At 42.5% G+C, this 23,436-nt stretch overlaps 2 protein-coding genes across 4 annotated transcripts in view; both read right to left on the reverse strand.

The window, feature by feature from the left end:
• Positions 1–427: 427 nt before the first annotated feature.
• LOC5520817 (UTP--glucose-1-phosphate uridylyltransferase) lies at positions 428–10,821 on the reverse strand. 2 transcript variants are annotated; one of them, XM_001640593.3, is made up of 14 exons: positions 10,655–10,821; positions 9,645–9,755; positions 8,596–8,703; positions 5,953–6,135; positions 5,245–5,444; positions 4,584–4,717; positions 4,041–4,129; positions 3,492–3,560; positions 3,380–3,411; positions 2,930–3,026; positions 2,711–2,789; positions 2,130–2,293; positions 1,501–1,605; positions 428–1,345 (listed from the first exon to the last, which is right to left on the reverse strand). In XM_001640593.3, exons 1-14 carry the CDS (start codon positions 10,676–10,678, stop codon positions 1,238–1,240), a joined length of 1,503 nt encoding a protein of 500 aa, XP_001640643.1. In that variant the 5' UTR covers positions 10,679–10,821; the 3' UTR covers positions 428–1,237. The 2 variants fall into 2 exon arrangements, with proteins under 2 accessions (XP_001640643.1, XP_032221634.1); XM_032365743.2 differs by lacking the exon at positions 10,655–10,821 and adding an exon at positions 9,901–10,029.
• Positions 10,822–12,994: 2,173 nt separating this feature from the next.
• Positions 12,995–23,436, reverse strand: part of LOC5520818 (kinesin-like protein KIF16B) — a 34,266-nt gene continuing 23,824 nt past the window's right edge. For both annotated transcript variants that reach the window (XM_048729747.1, XM_048729748.1), the window contains 13 exons: positions 22,180–23,348; positions 21,457–21,665; positions 20,288–20,494; positions 20,171–20,205; positions 20,030–20,094; positions 19,468–19,559; positions 18,976–19,047; positions 18,442–18,538; positions 15,075–15,117; positions 14,490–14,569; positions 13,889–13,966; positions 13,732–13,809; positions 12,995–13,350 (listed from right to left, as the gene is read on the reverse strand). In XM_048729747.1, coding sequence (XP_048585704.1) covers positions 13,249–13,350; positions 13,732–13,809; positions 13,889–13,966; positions 14,490–14,569; positions 15,075–15,117; positions 18,442–18,538; positions 18,976–19,047; positions 19,468–19,559; positions 20,030–20,094; positions 20,171–20,205; positions 20,288–20,494; positions 21,457–21,665; positions 22,180–23,348 — 2,327 coding nt within the window. In that variant the 3' untranslated portion in view covers positions 12,995–13,248. The remainder of the gene's footprint in view (positions 13,351–13,731; positions 13,810–13,888; positions 13,967–14,489; positions 14,570–15,074; positions 15,118–18,441; positions 18,539–18,975; positions 19,048–19,467; positions 19,560–20,029; positions 20,095–20,170; positions 20,206–20,287; positions 20,495–21,456; positions 21,666–22,179; positions 23,349–23,436) is intronic.

Consider the following 23,436-nt stretch of genomic DNA (forward strand, 5'->3'; position numbering starts at 1 on the left):
CATAAAATATAAGGAAATGGGGGAGTACCATTATATATTTTGAATGATGGGTCGCCATCATAAAATATAAGGAAATAGGGAGAGTGCCATTATATATTTTAAATGGTGGGGCACCATCATAAAATATAAGGAAATAGGGGAAGTACCATTATATATTTTAAATGGTGGGGCATCATTATAAAATATAAGGAAATAGGGGAAGTACCATTATATATTTTAAATGGTGGGGCACCATCATAAAATATAAGGAAATAGGGGAAGTACCATTATATATTTTAAATGGTGGGGCACCATCATAAAATATAAGGAGATAGGGGAAGTATCATTATATAATTTTAATGTTGGGGCACCATCATAAAATATAAGGAAATGGGGTGGGGCATGAGGAGAGGGTACTTATCCCCCCCCCTAAAAAAAAGAATATATATTTGCTAAAAATTATGTTTATTTCTGTTTTTACATTTACATATCTATTTACTTATTTATTACTCTTATACAAAGTATAACCAGAACTTGGCTGTCACTGTTGCAGCACACACGTAAAAGTAAAATCCAAAAAAACATTTAAGGAAAAAAAATTAAGTCTAAAATCATCACGCACCTAACAATTTTGTTAATTTGCAACCATAAAAGTTGACAAATATGATCACCTGACGTGTCAAAAGTCCAAATAACCCAATAAACACCCAATACACTTCTCCTGATATATAAGTACTATTAATTTTTTGTTTAGATAAAGATTCAAAGTCGCTGATTAAAACCTAATGCTCTTTTTTAAATCAAAGTTAAAACTCATCAAACATTGAGAGAAGTAACTGTTATATCCTTGTTATATCATCTGTCATCTGTCATATCTTGTGTCATATAATTTGTTGGGATGGAGTCATCTTTTGGGGCTAGGTAGAGAGGTCATTTTTTGGGTGGGGTAGAGGGGTAATTTTTTTGGATTGGGTAGAGGAGCCATCTATTAGGTTTGGTAGAATGGTATTTTTTTGGGAGGGGTAGAGGGGTAATTTTTTTGATTGGATAGAGGAGACATATTTTGGGTTTGGGTAGAGTGGTTGTTTTTCGGATGGGGTAGACGGGTCACTTTTTGAGGTGGTGTAGAGGGATCATCTTTTGGGGGGGGGGATACAGGGGTCATCTTCTGAGTCAGGGTGGAGGGGTCATTTTTCAGATGGAGTAGGAGGGTAATCTTTTGGGGTGGGGTAGAAGGGTCATCTTTTAATGTTGGTTGTTAATGCTCCAGGATGCGAAGGTTGCCTGACACAATCTTGTTCTCAAGTATTGCACCGGCAGGGATGTCTATCCTGTCACCATGGTTAGCGATTATGATCACTGTGCCCTAAACAAGACAAAAATATTAAAGAATGACAGTCATGCTCTTTACAAGACAAAAACAGTAAACATTTCTTTTTTTCAAATGCATTATCTGTACATTAAAATGAAAATTGTGACAAAAAATAATTGAAGAATCTCATTTTTTATAGTGGTACATACCTTGAGAATGACCCCCTTGCCAAATGTGACATCGCCAGAGACAGTCAGATGGTCCAGTTCAAGCAGGTCTGGGATGGTCTCAAAGCGATCACGAAAGTCATTCACCTGTAAATGTTAAAGAGTGCATGTTATGTCAAAGTTTAAGACTACCACTAAAAACCTAATCTTTTAGAATCCAGTCAATGTGGCAGAAGCCATTGACACTTAGAAGACAAAAAGAAGGTAGATTTGCAGGGTTCAAAAAACATATATTTTTAAATCTGCTATATTTTGCCGGCTTTGTAGATTTTGGTGGGAAAAAAAGCCTGCATAGTCAAAATATGAGAGGGGAATACAGAAAAAAAGAGCCGCAAATACCAGAAAACAGCTGGCCGCTATTTTGAACCCTAATTTGAGTAATGAATGTAATAATTGGGAGGGAGTGTGGGTGGCACAGATGAAACCACAATGAAAGAGCTCTCCTCTGAAAAATTTGACAAATGAACTTTTTGTTGTTATTATTGTTGTTGGCTACCCTGCCAGTACCCCCTCCCCCCTGTGTAAAAAAATGTTGACTCATTATTCTGATCCTAGTGGACTTGATTGTGGGATAAATATGACACCTTTTAGATTCTAACTGCCAATCTCACCTTTTTAAAGAAAGATCCAAGCTGGACCAGGGGGACGGAAGGGAACTGTCTGAGCGGACTCATGATAAGGACTCCATGGCTCATGTGGTAAAGGTTGGACTTCACCAATAATAGGTCAGAGGTCTTCTTTACCGGCAGGAAACGGCGACGAGGAACATTGATACCTTTGAAAGGACAAACCAGCTATGGTCAACATCACTGACTAGAAAAGAACAGACTAGTAATAGTTAACATGATTGAGAGAAAACCAGTAAAAGTAGGCACCTTTGACAGGAAAGGAGAAACCAGCTAGTATCTTTGAAATAAAAGGCAAAATAGCAATAGCTAGGATCATTGAAAGGAAAGGACGAACCACAAGGGTGGGTGAGACACATACCAACAAAGGTGAATAGCAACATAATTGGGTGAGACACATACCAACAAAGGTGAATAGCAACATAATTGGGTGAGACACATACCAACAAAGGTGAATAGCAACATAATTGGGTGAGACACATACCAACAAAGGTGAATAGCAACATAATTGGGTGAGACACATACCAACAAAGGTGAATAGCAACATAATTGGGTGAGACACATACCAACAGCCCCTTCAAAGTTCTTCATTGCAGCCCCTACAGCAGTCTCTAGCTGTATGATCCTCACACCATCATCTAATGTCTGGTAAAAGAATACAACTTATTCTAGCATGAAAATACCAACAACAAAATGTGGTCATTTAGGTCAAGTTACTATCGCTGAAATGAAGTATTCTCCTTTTTTTGAAAAGTGTATAAATAGTTGCAAAGACATCCACAAACCTTTTTATTGACAATGATTTCCATGTCCATGGCCTGTTTTTCAACAAGGCGTTTCACAGCCTTCAGATTCACCCATAAATTATTGGTGTTGAAAATCCTTCAAAAACAAAATAAAATGAGAGAGAAGTACAGGAGGAGTACAATACTTTGTATAACCCCTGGCTCTACAGATATCAGTCTTTTGCTCATAAAAGGGGGAGGGGTGTACCCCCCTCCCCTTCCCCATACACAGTAAGTGTATGATTGGATATTTTCAAGAAAATACATTTTCAAGAAAAGGTTCAAACTCTTGAGACTTCCACTTAATGCGGGAGAGTTGACAGCTGCAAGTACCCTTCAAAAGACCATTATGTGGTTCAGATTCTACTGTACACCTAGCGAAATCTTGGCTAAGCCTTTGATCTCCAAGTGACATCTAATAAATTCAGCTTTCTAAGCAGACCAGCTTACCTAAATTTGCTCACTGACTTGAATTCATCAACCTAAAAGTCGATGATTATTGCATTTAGCATAATATAATCAATAATATCAACAATTGTGTCAGGAACATTTGATAACTTACATGCTGCTTGGGAACTTGTGCAATCTCAAGTAGTCGGAGTCTGTTGTCATATTCAATGAGTGTGCCTCCCTGACATAGAACAAAGACATACTGCTGAAGTGGAAATTAAGGGTAAGGGTGTGCTGAGGCATATAAATGTTTGACACTAAAAGAGGCGTCCATTTTTGTTTGAAAAAGCGGTGTAAAATCCCAGGAGTGGATCCATGAGTTTCTGAAACATGAGGAACCATAGCAAAGGAGAGATTACAAAAGAAATATGGCATGGGGTAATTTTTTTTAAACATTTGCCCAAGGGAAGGGTGGGGAAGATTTGACCCCCTTGATCTTCAACAAAATCATTGATATTCCTAAGCAAGCATTTACTTTTGATATGATTGAACCCCTGATTTGGGCCAAATTTCTTAATTTTCTATCATTATGGATATATCCTTTCCTCTATTTCTTACCTGGTCCACCCCAAAACTGTTTTTCATAGCAAAGCCAAAATTTCTGTAGACCCCCCTCCCTCTCCAAAAGGAAAAACAATACAAACCACATCATTAAATGTACCTTGACATCAGCTCTTGTCTTATCAGTAACCTCCATGACAAACTCACACGGTGCCTTTCTAGACTCACTTAGAAGGTAGTTTAGTATGTCTAAGGATTACTAGTCAAGGAAAGATATGTTCTCGGTGAACTTGTTAAACTACCTTACTTTATAATGGTGAGTTAACATCGTCCTAGCATCATCTAACAAGGGCCAATAATGTCATTCAAAAAGGAAAGGGGGTGGAGAAGAATAAAGAATGTTGTCATCTTTATAGGGACATCTCTGGGTCAAATAAACTTACATTAAGTTGCAAAAGAATGATATTGAAAAAAGCACAAAAGAGCTGCAATTTTTGGCATTCTAGTTTTCTATTAAGTGTTTGTGAGTGGGGAAGCTTTGTTACATTAAGACTATGTTTCCTTGTGTTAATTCATTTTTGTACATAATCCTCTTCTGATATTGAATAAATGAATGACAACTAAGGTATGTCTGACTAGGGTTTTACAAAAACACATCATACAAGCCTACTTATTTTTTTACCCAAATGTTTTCAAGGGATACGTAAATCAACTGTTGCTCCCAAGTTGTCAATGTTGGCAACAAACATGTACTCCTTTCCTTCGTCAATAAACTTCTGAAGGAGGCCAGAATTGTAGAATGACTCATATATGTCACCATGCCCAGGAGGGTACCAGCTAAGACAACACAATAAAAATTAGGTTAAAAAAGGCACTCCAAATGAATGATGACTAAAATTTAAGAATGATGGGGGAGGGGTGTCAGAGGGATTTTTTTTTCATGATTTTCGTTGTAACATAGAAAACTTCATGTGGATTTTTTAATGTCAAGTAGGAAAAAAATATGAATATATCGTTTTCATGGTGATGAGTGGTAGCATTGTGACAACTTGTGTATTTATTTTTAGGCAGTATATTATTCAAGGTCAATTTCTGTTTAAATATTTTTATGTTCATTATTGATAAAAATTGTGTGCTTTTCCTGGACCCTGTCATCATATATATACATATATGATGGGACACTGACTTATCATAGCTTGAGTCTAAACATTTTGCTAACTCACCCAAGCTCAAACAACAATAACAAATCAGGAAGAAGCTCAATAGCACCTCTTTTAAAAATGTAATAGACCAAGTTTCTTCCCAAGGATTTTACTTGGAATAAGCAAGTCCTACAAAATAAAAACCCTAGTAATAATCAGTACCTGTTTGGGTTCTTATCGTAGGTTGAAGCCAGAGGGAGTAGAGACTCGGTAGCTATTCTAGGGTGGCCACTCTGGTTGAAACAGTGGATTCTAACATTCACAGCTCCATATTTGCGAAGTGTCTTGACTGTTTCTTCGTGGGTGTTAAAGGAGTTCATGAGAACCAGGGGTACATTTGAGCCATACTTGTTGTTCAAATGCTATAATACAAAATAAAATACTACAATGAGGGACATGGCTTACCCCTTTCACCCCTTCAAGTGGTAAGCCCCCTTTGAAAATTCTAGGATCTACTCTTGTTAGCTGTTTACAGAGAAAACAAAATACGGCTAAGTTGTAGAGAAATACACTAAATACGCTATTGGTATAATCAGATTATAAAGCATACAACGAAAGGTCTTCCAACACATGGGCAAGTTTATCAGGGGCAGTTCTAGGGGTGGGTAGTGCAGGCCCCTCCCCCCCTTTTTTCAGATATTTAGCATAAAAATAACAATATAAGGAAATCCAGGGGAGAACAATGAATCTGCCCCGCTTTTTAGAAACCCTTGCTTTGACTCCCCTTCTTGGAACTCCTGTATGGTGGATCCAGGTTAGGCTACATTCCTTGATGATATACCCTTGAACCTGTATTAAGCGGTCAGGCTTGGGGCAAAGCTTTACTTTAGAGGTTGACGGCTTAATAGAGGCTCAACTGTAAATGTTCACCTCAATTTGTTGAATGTTGAGATCAAGAAAGGTCAGTTCCTGAGTGACAGATATCAGACTCTTGGGCCCAACAAGGCCCATGGTGGTACCAAGTCCACCATTCAACTTGATGACCACGAGCTTATCCAGCGCTGCCTTGATATCGGCAGGCTCAGCATGGGATACCTCATCATAATTCACAACCTGGACACAGAAAAACCATTAACAGCTTTAAGCAGGGCTTCTGGAATTACGCGCTTGTGTGGAAGCGCGTAATTTGGCTTTTTCCGCGTAATCCGCGTAATCCACAAATTTCCACGTAATCCCGCGTAATTTGGCTAAATTTTGAAAGACGAAACATTTAAGGTTACGGAACAGTTTTGCGACATGGTCCCGGAAAAAAATGATTACGCGCGCACAATTTATCCAAACTATACAAACGAGGTATGAATATAATCATTACAAAATGAAGAATCTACCTATGTTTGTTATTTATTGCTTTAAAGAAAACATTTTTAATAAATGGCAGTAAAACCTAAAACGATATAGGTGTCTTTGCAAGAATTTAGGTACCATACCCCCTGAGTGAAAACTGACGCCAAATGTCTTATTTCAATCAGCACATGCTTGTTAACAATAGTGTGTCTTCGATTTTTGATATCTAGTTTCATTTAAAAGTAATTATATTTCACAGTTACAGTATGCAAATTTTAGCCATATCTGGCGATCAAATTCCGATAACTTTCGATGGATTTAGAATTTTAATGGCTGTACACACACTTTTGTTAGCGAGGTATTGCTCTATCGACCTGCCAAATTTTATGCAATTCCAAGCAATCTATATGGTACATAAATTCAAAAGTTTAGCATGTTTTGGTCGAGTTTTTGTTTTGCCATTATGCGCTTCTAAAGATTCCTTGATGCTTAATCCCTTTTCCGGATTATAACACTTCACACCTAATCGGGACACGCACGTTAGACAATAGGGTTCGACCACTGCTGTGTTGCGTTTCCGAAGAAAACGCAAGAAGGCTTATCAAGTGTTACATGCGCGCTTTTGCAAAAAACTAGGCAATCGTAGACATTGGCAAAGAAAAACGCCAATTACGTGGGAAGAAGGGAGAAGCTAAGGATCTCAATCCGGAGGAAGCGAAAACTGAAACCTACTAAATTAAATGGCTGCTATTGGGTCAATGTAGATCTTCACAGGACAAAATCAGCCCGTTTGAATAGTGCGTTATCGTCTTATTTGTGTTTTGTGTAGATTCTTGAGGAATTCGAGAGAAATTCTTAGAGTATCTACGTGAATATCTACGTGCGAGAGTGGAAAACCGACAAAAACGAGGAAAACCGACAAAAACTAGGAAAACCTACGCATATGATAAGATATTACCAGAACTGCCACTGGGTTTATACATTGGCTTTTCTACCTTCCCAAGGATTCTTCCTTTTGCGAGGCATGATACTAAAAAAACTAAAAATGATCGAAAATTGCAGAACAGAGTAACCGAAGTGTGAGCATGAGCGCCGATTGCTCGGCAAATTCGAGTCTAATGAAAATAGGAGTAAAAGATTATAACGCAAAATGTGTCATGGTTATAATTCTCCTAAAAACGTTTTTATCTTATATTTTCTAAAATATAATCGCTACCATAAATATTATTCCAGGATTATGGTAGTATTTAATGTAGGGACTCAGTTAATGTAAAAATCGTATTTTCCGTATTTCTATCCACACGATACTGTTCCGTAACCTTAAGTGCACAGCTGATGTGTTCTTTTAGGGTTCTTACCTCTATTTCTTGTAAAAAAGAAATATATTTTTTCGTAAGAGTGCGATAATTCGAACTGAATTTCGAAAAACAAATAAAACTAGGCGTTCTTTGCTAAACCGAGAAAGGCCTAGGACTAATAAAATATCTAGTTTTTAAATTGGCTGGTGGCTAGCAGCCAATGAAAACTTGCCTAAGATTAACCTTTTCAAGTTATTTTGTGCTTTCCTTCGGTACAAAATGTAGTTTGGGCGTAACAGTTGATATTCCGTGTAATTTAGCGTGTAATTCAGTAAAAAATCCCGCAAAATTTTGATTTTTAAAGAAAAATGTATTGCAAAATCCCGCGTAATTTGGCGCGTAATGATTTATTTCCGGCGTAATTTAGCGCGTAATTTTGAGTTTTTTTTCGCGTAATTCCAGAAGCCCTGTTTAAGCTACAAACACAATTTTACAATCTGTACCCCCTTAAAACAAAACATTTAGGTTTGCTTTTCAACTCATGAGTAGAGATGGGCAACATCAATTTTTAATCAAAATTTAAAACCTCACTTTAGATTTGGGATTGCATCATTTTTAATGATCATGAATGACATGGAAGACATGGAATTGTTGAAATTCCACAGCAAGCTCCCAGTGAAAGTAGGCAGTTTTTTTATTGCTTATTTCTTAGCTCAAGGTGGAAATCATCCCTTGTAATTACAAATCCTTTGTTTATCTCTCCAGTGAGTAAATCTGGAGTTGACCCACCTAGCTCACACAATCACCATAGATTAGATTGATGTTACGTTTCAACAGTTAGTGTGGTGTTGTAGAGGCATGAATACTGTAATTGGACAGGGATGGGAATAATTCCCACATTTCAGGAATATTTTTGGAATAATTATCTTACCAATCCTTTGGGAGGTGGATGGATCTTTTCCCAGACGACAGAAGGCCCAGTCTCTTGTAGGTACCTCTTAAACAAGCCCTTGAAGTTGTTCATTTCTTTTGAAGCAAGCTAAGGCAGAAAAAAAAAAAAAAATCCCTATTTTCAGGTGTGACTTACTGTAAGATAAGTGTACGATTAATATAGGCTATTAAATTCAAGTTTATGCTATATTTGATTGATAAAAGGCAGCAAGCTCATGATACATATTTGTGACTCAGGAAAATTTAAATGTATTGCCGATTCATTATCTGTATCTCCCTTGCAAAACAGACATATATTTGCCATTTATGCTACATATAGCTGCATATCTTTCACATATATTTGGATGTACGTCAGACATATACATATGCAACACTTTATATGCCAGTTGTATAGCAAGAAGGATATATGTGACATATATGCCGCTGATGATATTTTTTTTCAAAATGGCACTCAGTGGTAAAAGCACCACAATGTTTGTTTATGGTAATGGTTATTAAGAGAGCAAGAGAACCCCATCAAGTGCATACAAATCTTGACGTCAGTCAATCAAAAAAGGTCTCTCAACAAGACATTTTTAAATCATGATTTTAAAAGTTCCTGTAATCAATAAGTACAAGATCAGTTTTAGAGTGTGGCCAAATGGTCACGAAACATCGGGAACATGTTCCACAAGCTTGTGTCCTGAAAACAAACTTTGTGGCATGCAACAATGTTTCTGTGGCGGCCAAACTGGGAAACATCAAGGAAACATGTGCAAGGATAATATGTTACAGGCAACTTGTGCCTAGTTTGACCAGGGCCTAAGATATTTGTAAGTACACAAAAAAGTAATTAAAAATCCACTAGTTAAGATATATGTAAAAAAAAAAATAGTAATAAATATAACCCACATGATTCCCAAAATCAGGAATGTTCATCAATTAAAAATAATATTTGCATCGCTGGAGCTATTTTAGGAGGGGGATAGGGATTTAGCAAGAATTCAGTAAAACAATAAGAAATCTATTAAGTATAAATTTATTACACACATCTTTCTGTGGCGCCGGTGCGAATTCAATGAGCTTGTTGATCTCTGTTTCCATTCGCTCGAATGCATCTTTCCGTGACAAACTTTTGAACTGCTGGACGTTAACGTGGTCCTGTGAACAGAAAACACACAATTATACGTAGACGTTCAACTAGACACGTAATTCCCAGAGGACCAAAATCTACACATTCACACCGTGTTTTAATGATAAACGTGATGATTCTCTAAAGAAACGTAACGAAAGTCTTTATGCCTACCATTTTGCTGGTTTGGTATTAAATCAGAGGCTTCCAGAGTCAAAGAAGTGTAAGAAATAAAATATTTACACACAACAACCCGACCCCGACATCCACCTCAAGCGTGTAACCGCATACATCGCAGGCTCAACAAAGGTCGGGAAATTGAGACCGTGATCCGTGAATTTGTGGCCGGGATTCGTGAAACGTGACATTTGGCAAGTATATACCCTACAAAGCTAGGGCATGGTGTGTTTACTGTGCTTAAACTACTTTTCCCCTTCCATCAGTATATAACGTATGTATAACGGACATTTTAGATGGTCCTGATCTTAAATTCTTCAGAGAAGCTTTAATAAAAACGAGAACTTCACTATCCAAACCCTATAACCACACTTTTTTTATGGTCCCCCGGATAAACGCTATATAAATGTTCGCCTGTTTTAAGATTACTGATAGAGGATATCCAGTTTTACTGTGTCAGAATTATGTCAAGAGAGTATTATATTCTTTTGTGTATACTTTGTCAATATCGCACAATTTCGAACAATCTTGAGAAGAGTTGTGGCTAACAGCGCGGAACAAACTATCTAAAACTACAACTCGAACGAAAGAGAGAGAGTCAATAAAAATATCTAACGGTAGAAATGAGTTTTAGCCGACAACGAAACAAAGTTTAAATATAAAGTTTTCTGTTTTGCGTCCTCTCAGTAAAACACACGTCCTCCTCCTTCACGGGACACGGCGGGACAAATTATCGTGTCTTATTACCTACCACAACTTTATCTTTTGTCTCCATAGCTGCTTCAAATGCCTGAAAGGATAATTCTTTTTCTCAGTTTCTGCTGTTGGGATGTTATCATGCAACTTCGAACTCAGCGTCAGCCATGTTCAACGAAACTCCATACACCAGTGCGCACAGTGTCCAAATTTGCATGCAAACAAAACGATTTAGGTTATACGGTGGTTATAGAAAGACCTAACGGGATTCTATAGAATAAATTAGCATCAGCCAGTTACCTATCCTGCCTGTGTGGTATAATTTTGAAACCGGATGCACGTTAAATTACTAGTTACCCACTGGTAAAGGGTATCTCTCTCGTAGGGTTAGGGCTAATTCTGCCTATTGAAAAATGTATCTAAACAAAGATTTTTACAAGAACCAGTTAATTTGCCATTGAACGTAAGGGCTATTTTAAGTGGTATACAAAATATATTATTATAAGCGACAAAACATATAAAATCTGAGACAAAAAATAAACAATGAAAAAGGCAAATGTTTCTAAATAATTTTTTTCGGCGCTTGACTGGGAAATAGAGGAGCTCTGAAAAGACTTTTGTTATACGACTGGAGCCAATCTAAAATACTATTTCTGTTATGTTTGAATGAACATCCAATCAACCCAGACTTTAAGAAGGCTAAGAAACGGATCAGAATATCTGTTAAAAACTTAGCCGCTCCCATAAGCCACGAATTAAAATTTGAGGCCCTTCCCCAAATCTGAGTATAAAAAATCGCTCCCATCCAACATAGTAGCCCCCCCCCCCCTCCTACCCATGACTGCTCCCTTAGCTTGCTAACTTGTTTCTCCTCTCGGGGGTTAGACATGTATCTAGTACAAGTGAGTTCAAAACCTGCGGTCTCCTAGTGTTAGCAGGTCGGAATTCACCAGGGTACACAGAGTTCTGACGTTGGGGCAATTGAGTACCCTGGGTACCAGAGCCTCTCTGGACTTCTCTTGTCTGGTGACGCTCAGCCAAAATGCCGTGACCTCGTCTCAGCTTTTTGTGGCTTAGCGTCAGTGGACGAAAGAAGTCTGGAGGCTCTGGTACCCAGGGTAGCAATTGAGCTGCGACTTCTGGGAATACAAATTGTCCCCAGGGTTTTCTCTGTTAATCAATTCAAAATGGCGGAGGGTCTTATTGTGATCGTCATCATTTTTTTTTTAAAGATTGACCGCTATTTTTAATTGATCGACAGGGAAGACCGAGGGACCAGGGAATGTCGAGGTTACGGGGCGTACAAATCTCACGACAATTTTTTTTAACGTTATCTTTAATCAAATACAATTATCAAATTCATGCAACTATTCATATCCCTTGTGATTATGAAATATAATATTCTTTATTAATCTAAATTCTAGATAAATACAACAATTCTTTCGTAACGAAATATAATAAATAGTTTTTCATCTAAGAATCGGAAATTTCGGAATGTCACGTGACGCTGCATGTTCCAATCACGTGACAGTCACAAATTCGATCGAAACATGAACAGCTGATTTGATATCTCTAATGAACAAATTTACAAAATACTTAGCTCTTTTTTTTAAAAAAAGTAATCAATCTATATTTTATTCTAAATCGCTTTTTATGAAGCTATAAATGTTTATACCACTACCAGTCTTTATCAAGATGTTATGGCATAGGCATACGCCGCTGTTTTCATGTACCGTTACAAAAGTAAATGAAAGAAGTCGATTGTTACATCTTCACTTATGTATATGTATTTGGAACGACACATGTAAATAGCGGCGTATAGACTGGCCCTACCTGCCTTGACCCCGACCATTTGGAACAATTCGTAACAAATGCTATTTCTATGATGCAATAGCCTCGAATTTATTATGTCTGGAGCCCCTGGACATTAGAGCGAGGATAAATGAGTGACATTGTGTCTTACTTTCAGGACAAGGGACCCTTTCCACATGTGAAACTGACAAAAAACACTCTTTTCCACGTGCAGGCAGGGACTCAACCTAAACGTTAACAACATGAACACAACATCACGCCGCTGCCATGGAGATGCATCGGTGTTACCTCCACCATCACATGGTGTTATGATCGGACTACAGGGTGTTACCTCTACCATCACAGGGTGTTATGATCGGACTACAGGGTGTTACCTCTACCATCACAGGGTGTTATGATCGGACTACAGGGTGTTACCTCCACCATCACATGGTGTTATGATCGGACTACAGGGTGTTACCTCTACCATCACAGGGTGTTATGATCGGACTACAGGGTGTTACCTCCACCATCACAGGGTGTTATGATCGGACTACAGGGTGTTACCTCTACCATCACAGGGTGTTATGATCGGACTACAGGGTTAAACAAGCAACAACTTTTTTAATAACTCACATGGCAAGCTTACATAGTAACAGTAGTGAGTCGCGTGGTGCGTGACTCCATATATGGGACTACTCACAACACAGGGTATTAAACAATCCACATTAATATATGTTTTTGCAATAATTCAAGACTCTTCTTTTGACTGCCGTAAAGAAAAAGGCATCAAAGCAAAGCATCATGGATAGGGCGAGTCTATGCAAGGGAGGGCGAGTCTATGCAAGGGATGATGGACTAGGGTGCTATGTAGCTCCTGAGATATGCTATACTCAGCGGTTGACGCTTGGAGAGTACGTCAATCAGTCGCCATGGCAATGAGGTGTTCCCCAGGTGAACCTGTCGACGAAATGAAAAACTGTTTAGCAAACGTAGCCAAGGGACGGCGGCACCCTCGCTGTGAACAGGAAAGCTTAATCTTGCCTAATACATTTACTACTACTGCCTACTGTCACGGCATTAACCTTTTCCGTGACGTAAGTTGCGTGACAATGATGTGTCACGCGAGTCACGATATAGTTGGTCGATATTTGTCACGTGATTTGCACAGCGTGCGAGATTTATGACATGAGTTTAGTGATTAACAGATTACAGGCTAAACTAACGATCCTTGGGCCTAAAAGAATAGGCGAGTATCATCATAGTAGCAGGTCTAATGTGTGACTTTGCTTGACGTGAAGCGAATTGCGTGACTTGGATAGATATGTTGCGTGACTCTACCTTTGTGATGTACCAGACCATAGAGCATTCCCGACCGTTGATCTCTATCGGCTCTACAATCCACCCACTCGACATAATCTGGAATGGATGCAATTCGTTAACGACGTTTTTGAAGCGTGTTAGACAAGTCTGACGTCACTATGGTTGCTATGGTTACCTGCGCCCGGATGATACCGGGTACTGGTGGCGACCTTTCGTGGTCAATGGACTGGGACGCAAGAACGAATTTATTGCCCTAGAAAAAAAAGAATAATAATAACATTAAAAAAAAAACTTTTACAGTTGTATAGTTGAATCGCGATCACAAAGAGACCAAAACAGGAATAGTAAGCAGCAACAGATGTTTGGGCTAAGCCACTTTGACAAATATCTTTTGCTGATTACATTCAAATAGTTTATAGAACGGTTAGTTAGTGAGTGGGCAAATTGGTGGCTGGTCAATTCTCCTTTCCCATGTCTTTTCACGACTCTTTGCGACGCGCCGGTGAAACCGAGGTTAGGGGGCAATGTCAACAAGATGTCCCCTGAGTTCGGTATCACGCGCGCCTCAACGAGTTGTGGGAAGACATCGGTAAGTGAATTGATTATTTTAGAACGCCCTATCACAAACGGAGAAATTTGGGATCCTTGGTTGGTGCGATACCACCAATTGTACAGACAGAACATAATCGATGTTAAGTTAACAGCTTATAAGCCTTGAGAAAAGCGAGATCACAGTTGCACTCTGACAGTAGGCCACAAAGTCAACAGCCCCCTACCTCGACTCGTTCCTTGGACACGTAACAGAAGTCTCGCGAGTGAGTCAAGAAGCACTGTGTGGTTTCATGTAGCATGTACACTGTTGACAAAGAAAGAAGAAAGAGATAGTTTGTATAAAGTATCAATAGCATGTACATAAGCAGGAAGAGGAGAGACAGTCTTCTCGTGTAAATACTCGAGCATGAAGTGGCTGAATCGGCCAACATCACCAGCGCCGCTATGCTCGTTTAACCACAAGAAAAAGGAAATATTGGCGATGACAAAGGAAATATTGGCGATGACAAAGAAAATGTTGGCGAAGACAAAGGTAATGTTGGCGAACAACTCTGCGGCACTCAGCCAGCATTGCTGGTGCCGTTTGGCTCGGTTGACCACAAGACTAATACAATGTTGGTGAACTACTTCACAACAACCGAAGTATGATGTACAAACTATTGCTGTGCCAGCAGATTTGGCTGTTTTGGCTAGCAATGCTGGCGCTGTCGCACGGGCTTAACGTGTTAACTATGGGGCTTGTATTCTATGAAGAGAGGGGAAAATGGCCAGGGAGTGTTAAGTCGTATCGTAAGACTGCAATCCCTTACCAACTTTAAGACCTTCCTCCACGTGTTCAACGATGCTGATTTTCTAGACCAAATCATAACCATGTGAGTTAAACCATCTTGGAATATTAGGCATGAGAAAGATGATGTGAAGGAAAAGACAAATATATATTAATATCTTTGGGATATTAAAATCCGTTGACCAGACTTGCGAGAAGTACGTTTTCGTTGGCCATGAAATCCTTTTCAAGTTAGATATTCAGTAGTGAACTGAATTTACTAAATCACTGTGAAATTAAGTCCATCCTACAATAAAAACGGATGGGGGATGAGGGGTGGAAGAAGAGGGGGGGGGGGTGTGATAGGAGGAGGGTGAGAAGTTGAGCAGGGGGAATAGGGGAGGAGAAGAAGAAGAGGAGAAGGAGAAGGAGAGGAGAAGGATGAGGAGAGGAGAAGGATGAGATGAGAAGGAGGAGGAGAGGAGGAGAGGAGGAGGAGGAGGAGAGGAGGAGGAGGAGGAGGAGAGGAGGAGAGGAGGAGAGGAGGAGGAGGAGGAGGAGGAGGAGGAGGAGGAGAGGATGAGAGGAGGAGAGGAGGAGAGGAGGAGAAGAAGGAGAGGAGAAGGAGAAGGAGAGGAGGAGGAGGAGGAGAGGAGGAGGATGAGATGAGAAGGAGGAGGAGAGGAGGAGAGGAGGAGGAGGAGGAGGAGGAGGAGGAGGAGGAGAGGAGGAGGAGGAGAGGAGGAGAGGAGAAGGAGGAGGAGAGGAGGAGGAGGAGGAGGAGGAGGAGGAGGAGGAGGAGGAGGAGGAGGAGGAGGAGGAGAGGAGGAGAGGAGGAGAGGAGGAGAAGAAGGAGAGGAGAAGGAGAAGGAGAAGGAGAGGAGGAGGAGGAGGAGAGGAGGAGGAGGAGGAGAGGAGGAGGAGGAGGAGAGGAGGAGGAGGAGGAGGAGGAGGAGGAGGAGAGGAGAAGAGGAGGAGAGGAGGAGAAGAAGGAGAGGAGAAGGAGAAGGAGAGGAGGAGGAGGAGGAGAGGAGGAGGATGAGATGAGAAGGAGGAGGAGAGGAGGAGAGGAGGAGGAGGAGGAGGAGAGGAGGAGAGGAGGAGGAGGAGAGGAGGAGAGGAGGAGAAGAAGAGGAGGAGGAGGAGAGGAGGAGAAGGAGAGGAGGAGGAGGAGGAGAGGAGGAGGATGAGATGAGAAGGAGGAGAAGTGGAGGAGAGGAGGAGGAGGAGGAGAGGAGGAGGAGGAGAGGAGGAGGAGAGAGGAGGAGGAGGAGGAGAAGAAGGAGAGGAGAAGGAGAAGGAGAAGGAGAAGGAGAGGAGGAGGAGGAGGAGGAGGATGAGATGAGAAGGAGGAGGAGAGGAGGAGGAGGAGGAGGAGAAGAGGAGGAGGAGGAGGAGGAGGAGGAGAGGAGGAGAGGAGGAGGAGGAGAAGAGGAGGAGGAGGAGGAGGAGGAGAGGAGGAGAGGAGGAGGAGGAGAAGAGGAGGAGGAGGAGGAGGAGGAGGAGGAGGAGAGGAGGAGAGGAGGAGGAGGAGAAGAGGAGGAGGAGGAGGAGAGGAGGAGAGGAGGAGAAGGAGGAGGAGGAGGAGGAGGAGGAGGAGGAGGAGGATGATGAGATGAGAAGGAGGAGGAGAAGGAGAAGGAGGAGAGGAGGAGGAGGAGGAGGAGAGGAGGAGGATGAGATGAGAAGGAGGAGGAGAGGAGGAGGAGGAGGAGAAGAGGAGGAGGAGGAGGAGGAGGAGGAGGAGAGGAGGAGAGGAGGAGGAGGAGAAGAGGAGGAGGAGGAGGAGGAGGAGGAGAGGAGGAGAGGAGGAGGAGGAGAAGAGGAGGAGGAGGAGGAGAAGAGGAGGAGGAGGAGGAGGAGGAGGAGGAGGAGGAGAGAGGAGGGAGAGGAGGAGGAGGAGAAGAGGAGGAGGAGGAGAGAGAGGGAGGAGAGGAGGAGGAGGAGAGGAGGAGAGGAGGAGGAGGAGGAGGAGGAGGAGGAGGAGGAGGAGGAGAGGAGGAGAGGAGGAGGCGGAGAAGAGGAGGAGGAGGAGAGGAGGAGAGGAGGAGAGGAGAGAGGAGGAGGAGAGGAGAAGGAAGAGAGGATGAGGCGGAGAGAGGATGGGGAGAGGCAGAGGAGGAGAGGGAGGAGGAGGGAGGAGGAGGAGGAGGAGGAGGAGGAGAGGAGAAGAAGAGGATGGGGAGAGGAGAGGAGGAGGAGAGGAGAAGGAGGAGGAGGAGAAGGAGGAGGAGGAGAGGAGAAGGAGGAGGAGAGGAGGAGAAGGAGGAGGAGGAGAAGAGGAGGAGGAGGAGGAGGAGGAGGAGAGGAGGAGAGGAGGAGGAGGAGAAGAGGAGGAGGAGGAGGGGAGAGGAGGAGGAGGAGGAGGAGGAGGAGGAGGAGGAGAGGAGGAGAGGAGGAGGAGGAGAAGAGGAGGAGGAGGAGGAGAGGAGGAGAGGAGGAGGAGGAGAGGAGGAGAGGAGGAGGAGGAGGAGGAGGAGGAGGAGGAGGAGGAGGAGAGGAGGAGAGGAGGAGGAGGAGAGGAGGAGGAGGAGGAGGAGGAGGAGAGGAGGAGAGGAGAGGAGGAGGAGGAGAGGAGAAGGAGGAGGAGGAGGAGGAGGAGAGGATGGGGAGAGGAGAGGAGGAGGAGAGGAGGAGAAGGAGGAGGAGGAGGAGGAGGAGGAGGAGGAGAGGAGAAGGAGAGGATGGGGAGAGGAGAGGAGGAGGAGAGGAGAAGGAGGAGGAGAGGAGAAGGAGGAGGAGAGGAGAAGGAGGAGGAGAGGAGGAGAAGGAGGAGGAGGAGGAGGAGGAGGAGGAGAGGAGGAGGAGCAGGAGGAGCAGGAGGAGGAGGAGAGAAGAAGGATGGAGAGGAGGGGGAGAGGAGGAGGAGGAGAAGGAGGAGGGGGAGAGATGAAGGGGACGAGGGAGTGGGAGAAGTAGAGGTAGAGCAGGGGGAATAGGAGAGGAGGAGGAGGAGGAGGAGGAGGAGAGGGAGGGGAAGGAGGGAAGAAGGGAAAGAGGTAGGAGGAGATGAGGAGGAGGAGGAGATGAGAAGGAGAAGGGGGAGGAGAGGAGGGGTAGAGGTAGAGCAGTGGGAGTAGCAGAGGAGGAGGAGGAGAAGGAGGAGGGGGAGAGATGAAGGGGACGAGGGAGGGGGAGAGGTAGAGGTAGAGCAGGGGGAATAGGAGAGGAGGAGGAGGAGAGGGGGGAGGAGGGAAGAAGGGGAAGAGGTAGGAGGAGATGAGGAGGAGGAGATGAGAAGGAGAAGGGGGAGGAGAGGAGGGGGAGAGGTACAGCAGTGGGAGTAGCAGAGGAGGAGGAGGAGGAGAGGAGGAGGATTGTGCACAGGGGGGCTAACCTTGAGTATGTTGTCATAGATGTAGAGAGGGGGGGAAGGGCATGGACGGGATGGGAGGGTGGAGGGGGCTTACCTTGAGCATGTTGTCATAGATGTATCGCGACAAAGGATTACGCACGGCTTCCCAGACGGTGCGAGGTGACGTCTCAATTATCCCTCTTCCCATGAAGCTAATCACAAGAAAACGATGTAAGAAGTCACGGCGAATTAAGTGTTCACGGTACGGAGTGTATAAATAATTATTTACCACGGTCGTAGCCTGGGGGCCCAGGGAGCCTGGGTCCCCCCCCCCTTCTAGCAGCTAAAAATACAGTAAATGTAAGAGACATCCAAACTACAGGAGAAAATCCCGACTACGCAGCTTTACAATAATTAATTGCATTTATACAATCATCAACATACATTTTCTTTTCGAATGCGGGAGTTAAAGGATACTTTCAGCCATTCCTTTTCTATTGTTCATATTGAAGGCGTAGTAAAAATGCGGTAGGTAGGACGCGATAAAGACGCGGTACACGGGCTTATGGTAGGCGTAGGATGGTTGCATTGCGAGAGTATGAGGACAGGGAGGGACGAGTTGGGCAGACGCAGCGTGGAAGCAACTTACCAGTATATGAATCCAGTTGGGAGCTCTTCTCTCTTCCGTAAAATTGCTACTTCCTTTTGAACATGCTGAAAGCTGTATAAAAAGGTAAAAATACCGACAATGATATACATAATAAGAGATATGCAAATAGCAAACATATTTCGAGTTCCACTGTGCCCGCTGGAATCTTAGCAAATAACTGCGAGATCCGTACTTAGTTGGCAGCTTTATGGAGGTTCGAAAGAAAAGCACATTGCCCCAAATATTCATGACGTTGTTAGCAGTAATTGAGCATTTTTCACAAAAGGTACAATCAAACGTGTAACTTCCGAATCCCGAATATTACAAAATCTCATTAACCAATTTCCTGACAACTCTCATCAACCGCTTGATTACTACCGTGTAAGAGATGGATAGTGGAGTGGAACTCTCATCGGCTCTTATCTTTGTGGGTTTAAGACGTAACCTTCATAATAAGATCCTCTCCTATGATGACTTTAATCCTGTACTTACGTCCAGCCCCCGTGGTTGGAATCTTTGGGCGTGGGAGGTCCCGTATCTGGGAACATATGAACGATCTCGGGTACCGAGGACGCAAGGAACGCCTAGAACAGAACATCGATAAAACCGGTCAGGGTCGTTCCTGTTCCGTTTTCGACTTCAAACTCAACACAAAAAATTGGCTATTCGGTTATATTTTGGCATATTTTTTTTTGCTTTTTAAAGGGAATGTCCATAAATAAAGGACTGTGTAAAAGGCAGGTACGATCCTGTTGTAGCAACCGCACCTCCTTCCCCTCCCTCACGCATTTAGAGTTACCAGCTCCCCCCACGTGGCTCTGATGACGTGGTTTGACCCTACTTTTTTCCAGTCCTCTCGACATTGACCTTTCCCCCTCCCTCCCTTCCATCTCTCTATCCCTCAAAGGTTAGAAACTCTCCCCATTACCCTTTTTCATGTTTGACGCCCCCCCTATCTCCCTACCACATTGCTTAAGGCTTCTCTTCCCTACCCTCTATTGTACTCGATATCTCCCCTCCCCCTCCCCCTCTCTTTCGTGACTAAAGCTCTTACCTCTCTCATGAGCTCAGCAGCGGCGTGGTTTCCAATAACCCGGTATCGGATATGAAGACGATTAACTGCAAAGACATTTAGCAAGTTTAGGATTCAAACGTTTCTCTCTAACATAGGAAAGGGAACCTCAATAGTCATTACCAAGGGGTTTTTGAACAACTTCATACTCTTCCGTCCTGAGAAATAAAATAAAAAAATAAAAATAAATATCAATCTTTTCGTATTTAGTGCAGAACAAAGCATGATTACAGATCTTACGTTAAGTTTTCTAGGTATTTATTCTTCTCTTCCTGTACGATTTTCTTGAGCTCCTTGATGCGCTGTTCTTTCTCCGCTTTATCCTGCTCTATCTCCCTAAGTTTGGTCAGCATTTCATCGCGCTCCTCCTCGCTCGTTAACAAGTTGGATCGAACCTCGTCTAGTTGTAGCAGTAGGACTTCCTTTTCACGAGTTTCGGCCAAGAGCCTGGAAACATAATATAAGAAATCATTATCATCGTCATCATCACCATTTTAATCAACACAACCATTAACATCCTCACCACACCCATCACTATTACCAGCATCATTATCTCAACGACAGAGGAAAAAAATGGCATGAAATTTTCCAATTCTTAATATATAAGCTCAATATTCAGCATACAAGGGGTTCCTCTGGCCAAAAGCTAAATTCCAAATTTTAAAGAAATTTAGAAGATATGAAATGTTTGCGAGCAAAGTTGGCTTAATTTCTGATCAGAGCCCGATTTTTCCCTGAAAACGAGGAGAATTCATACTTTGAACATTTGAAAATTGCACTTCAAGCCTCATATCTCGAAGACGAACCATAAGAAAAAAATACTTTTGATATGTTGGTTTACATAACATAAGGAACATCTATGCAAAAATTCAAGCTTACCGAAGTTAACAAGACGTTATTTTGGGAAAACTTGCCATTTTTTGTTCTGTCATCAACACGTATACCATCCTTATTAAAATCGTTACCACGACAATAATTGCCATAACCACCAACATCATCATCTTCATTACATTCATTACAATCATCCTTGTCACCATCAATGATGGCAAACAAAACCACTAGGATCATCAACACCACCATCCACCATGGTCACTACTATCATCTTCAAAATCATCACCACCACCACCACCATCCACCATGGTCACTACTATCATCTTCAAAATCACCACCACCACCACCACACCACCACCACCACCACCACAACCACCACCACCACCACCACCACAACCTCCACCACCGCCGCCACCACAACCACCACCGCCGCCACCACCACAACCACCACCGCCGCCGCCACCGCCACCGCCGCCGCCGCCGCCGCCGCTGCCGCCGCCGCCACCACCACCACCATCACCACCACCACCACCATCACCACCACCACAACCATGACTACTTCCTGGTCACCACCATACCTTGTCTCAATCTCCTCCACCTTCTCACACGCTTCCTGCAGCTTGCTCGTCTCTTCTTTGAGGTACTCAACCGCTTCCTCGTTCTGAAGGTCAGTGGTTCCCTTCATGCGGTTTATGCGCCTGAGTCGCGACTTGATCAGTTTCCTTTCGCGCTCTCGTTCCACGTGAAAACGGTCCCGCACGGCTGTCAGCTTTTGAATGGCTAGTTCCTATGGCAACAGATAGTGGACAGAATTGTCTACTGTTATTTCTTACCGTTCATTGTTTTTAAAGAACAAGAGTACAGAAATAAGTATAAAGAATTGACATCAAAATAAAGTTGATGGGAAAGAAGGAAACACGGGGCTTATACAATTACAATAAAATAATCACAATAAAATTGTTAAGTGAAGAAATAAATCAATGAGATCATGAAGGCGACGAAAAATATATCATGTTATTGCGTTTTAAAGTCTTCGCAACTAATATCAAGTATTTGCTGCTTGTTTGATTGTTTTTTTTTTTTGTGCTAGGCCTCTGTCACATACTCTTCGTCACGTACTACGGAACGACACCCCAATCACTCCAAAACCACTCAACCCAAGTAAAAAAAAACTTCTGGAGAAAAACGCATTCCATGTTGGCAGAACTGGCAGAATTCGACTTGAGGTCAGTTGAAAGTGATGGTATTTCTGTACATTGGTTACTAGGTAGAATCTTGACGCTAATCACATGTACTCTCACCTTTTCCTTCTGTGACCCCAGCGCCTCCTCCGATATCTTCCTCTCCTGCTCCAACACACGTTCTTCATCTCGCTCGAGCTTCGCGCGCTTAGCGAGATAATCAAGGAACAACTCATTCTCATCCGAACTAACACGGTCCAACTTTCTCCTCAATATCTCTAGCACGTCTTTGCCACGAGAGCTCAACTCCTGCTCCTTCGCGGACCCGCTCTCCTCAGAATCCGGAGTCAAATGAAGGGCTTCGTTGAGTCGTGTCTCAATCTGTTCATATTCGTCCCAAAGGAAGTTAATATATTTATCTCTTTCTGAATCGTATCCGGCGATAATCGAGTGTTCTTCTTCCCGAAGGGACTCTAAATAGGAGTCTAACTTGAAGAGATGATTTGTTTCTGTTTCCTTTTGCTCTCTCTCGAGCTCAGTTAACTTACTCTCTGTTTTCAGAATTTTTTCCTTGTAAAAATCTACGTTATTTTGTTTTTCCATTAGCGCTAGTTGGCTATCGTTTATGGACTTGGTCTTTTCGTTTCTAAGGATGATTAATCTATCAATCTCGCTATCCAGCTGGCTGAGCTTTCGACTTGGTGGACTAACAGACTCTTCGGAGGCTCTCTCGACTTCGCAGCTATCTAGACTGCTAGAAACTTCTTTCTCATCAAACGACAACTCAACATTCTTTAGCCCTATTCCCGAATCGTCCTTGCTACAGCCAGAACTATTCCTACTCTTACTTTTCTCCTCATAGAAATCTCGCTCCTCGCCGGCTAACTCAATATCTTCCTTCTTCAAATAGGAAAGCTGCTTACGTTCAAGAGAGCGAATCTTTCTCTCAATATGTTCGAGTTCTTCTTTTTCTTTCTTGATGGTTTTCTCCATGACAGGCTTCATGTTGTGGTATTCCTTCTCAGTGAGGGAGTACGAAGAGGTCAGTTGTCCTTGTAACTCAATGAGCTTATCCTGCTGTTCCTCAAGATCCCTAATCTCCTGGTCTTTCTCCCATGAGAGTAGCTCTCGCTGTCGATGAATGTCTACCTCAGCTTTCTCCATTATTTTACGTTTTTGGAGTTCGATGTCGGCCAGTTTCATCTCATACTGTTCGATTTTACGCCATTCATCCTCCATAAATGCACGGAATGTTTCTTTTTCTTCCTCTGTCGTAGAAGACACATCATCTTCAAACAAATAAAATAAACTAGCTCAAATTAACAAAGTGGTTATTGGCAATTATCAGATAGTACCTAAAGATGTGTATTAGTAAGG

This window comes from Nematostella vectensis, chromosome 7, assembly GCF_932526225.1.
Source record: "Nematostella vectensis chromosome 7, jaNemVect1.1, whole genome shotgun sequence".
NCBI lineage: Eukaryota > Metazoa > Cnidaria > Anthozoa > Actiniaria > Edwardsiidae > Nematostella > Nematostella vectensis.

What these genes read in the sequence shown, in the direction of transcription:
- LOC5520817 (XM_001640593.3), bottom strand. Translation starts at nt 10,678, where the DNA reads ATGGAGACAAAAGATAAAGTTGTG. An exon ending in TACGATAAGAACCCAAACAG is followed by an intron (nt 4,718 to 5,244) that starts GTACTGATTATT and finishes GTGTTGTCTTAG; the next exon opens with CTGGTACCCTCCTGGGCATG. An exon ending in CACAAGTTCCCAAGCAGCAT is followed by an intron (nt 3,412 to 3,491) that starts GTAAGTTATCAA and finishes ATCGACTTTTAG; the next exon opens with GTTGATGAATTCAAGTCAGT.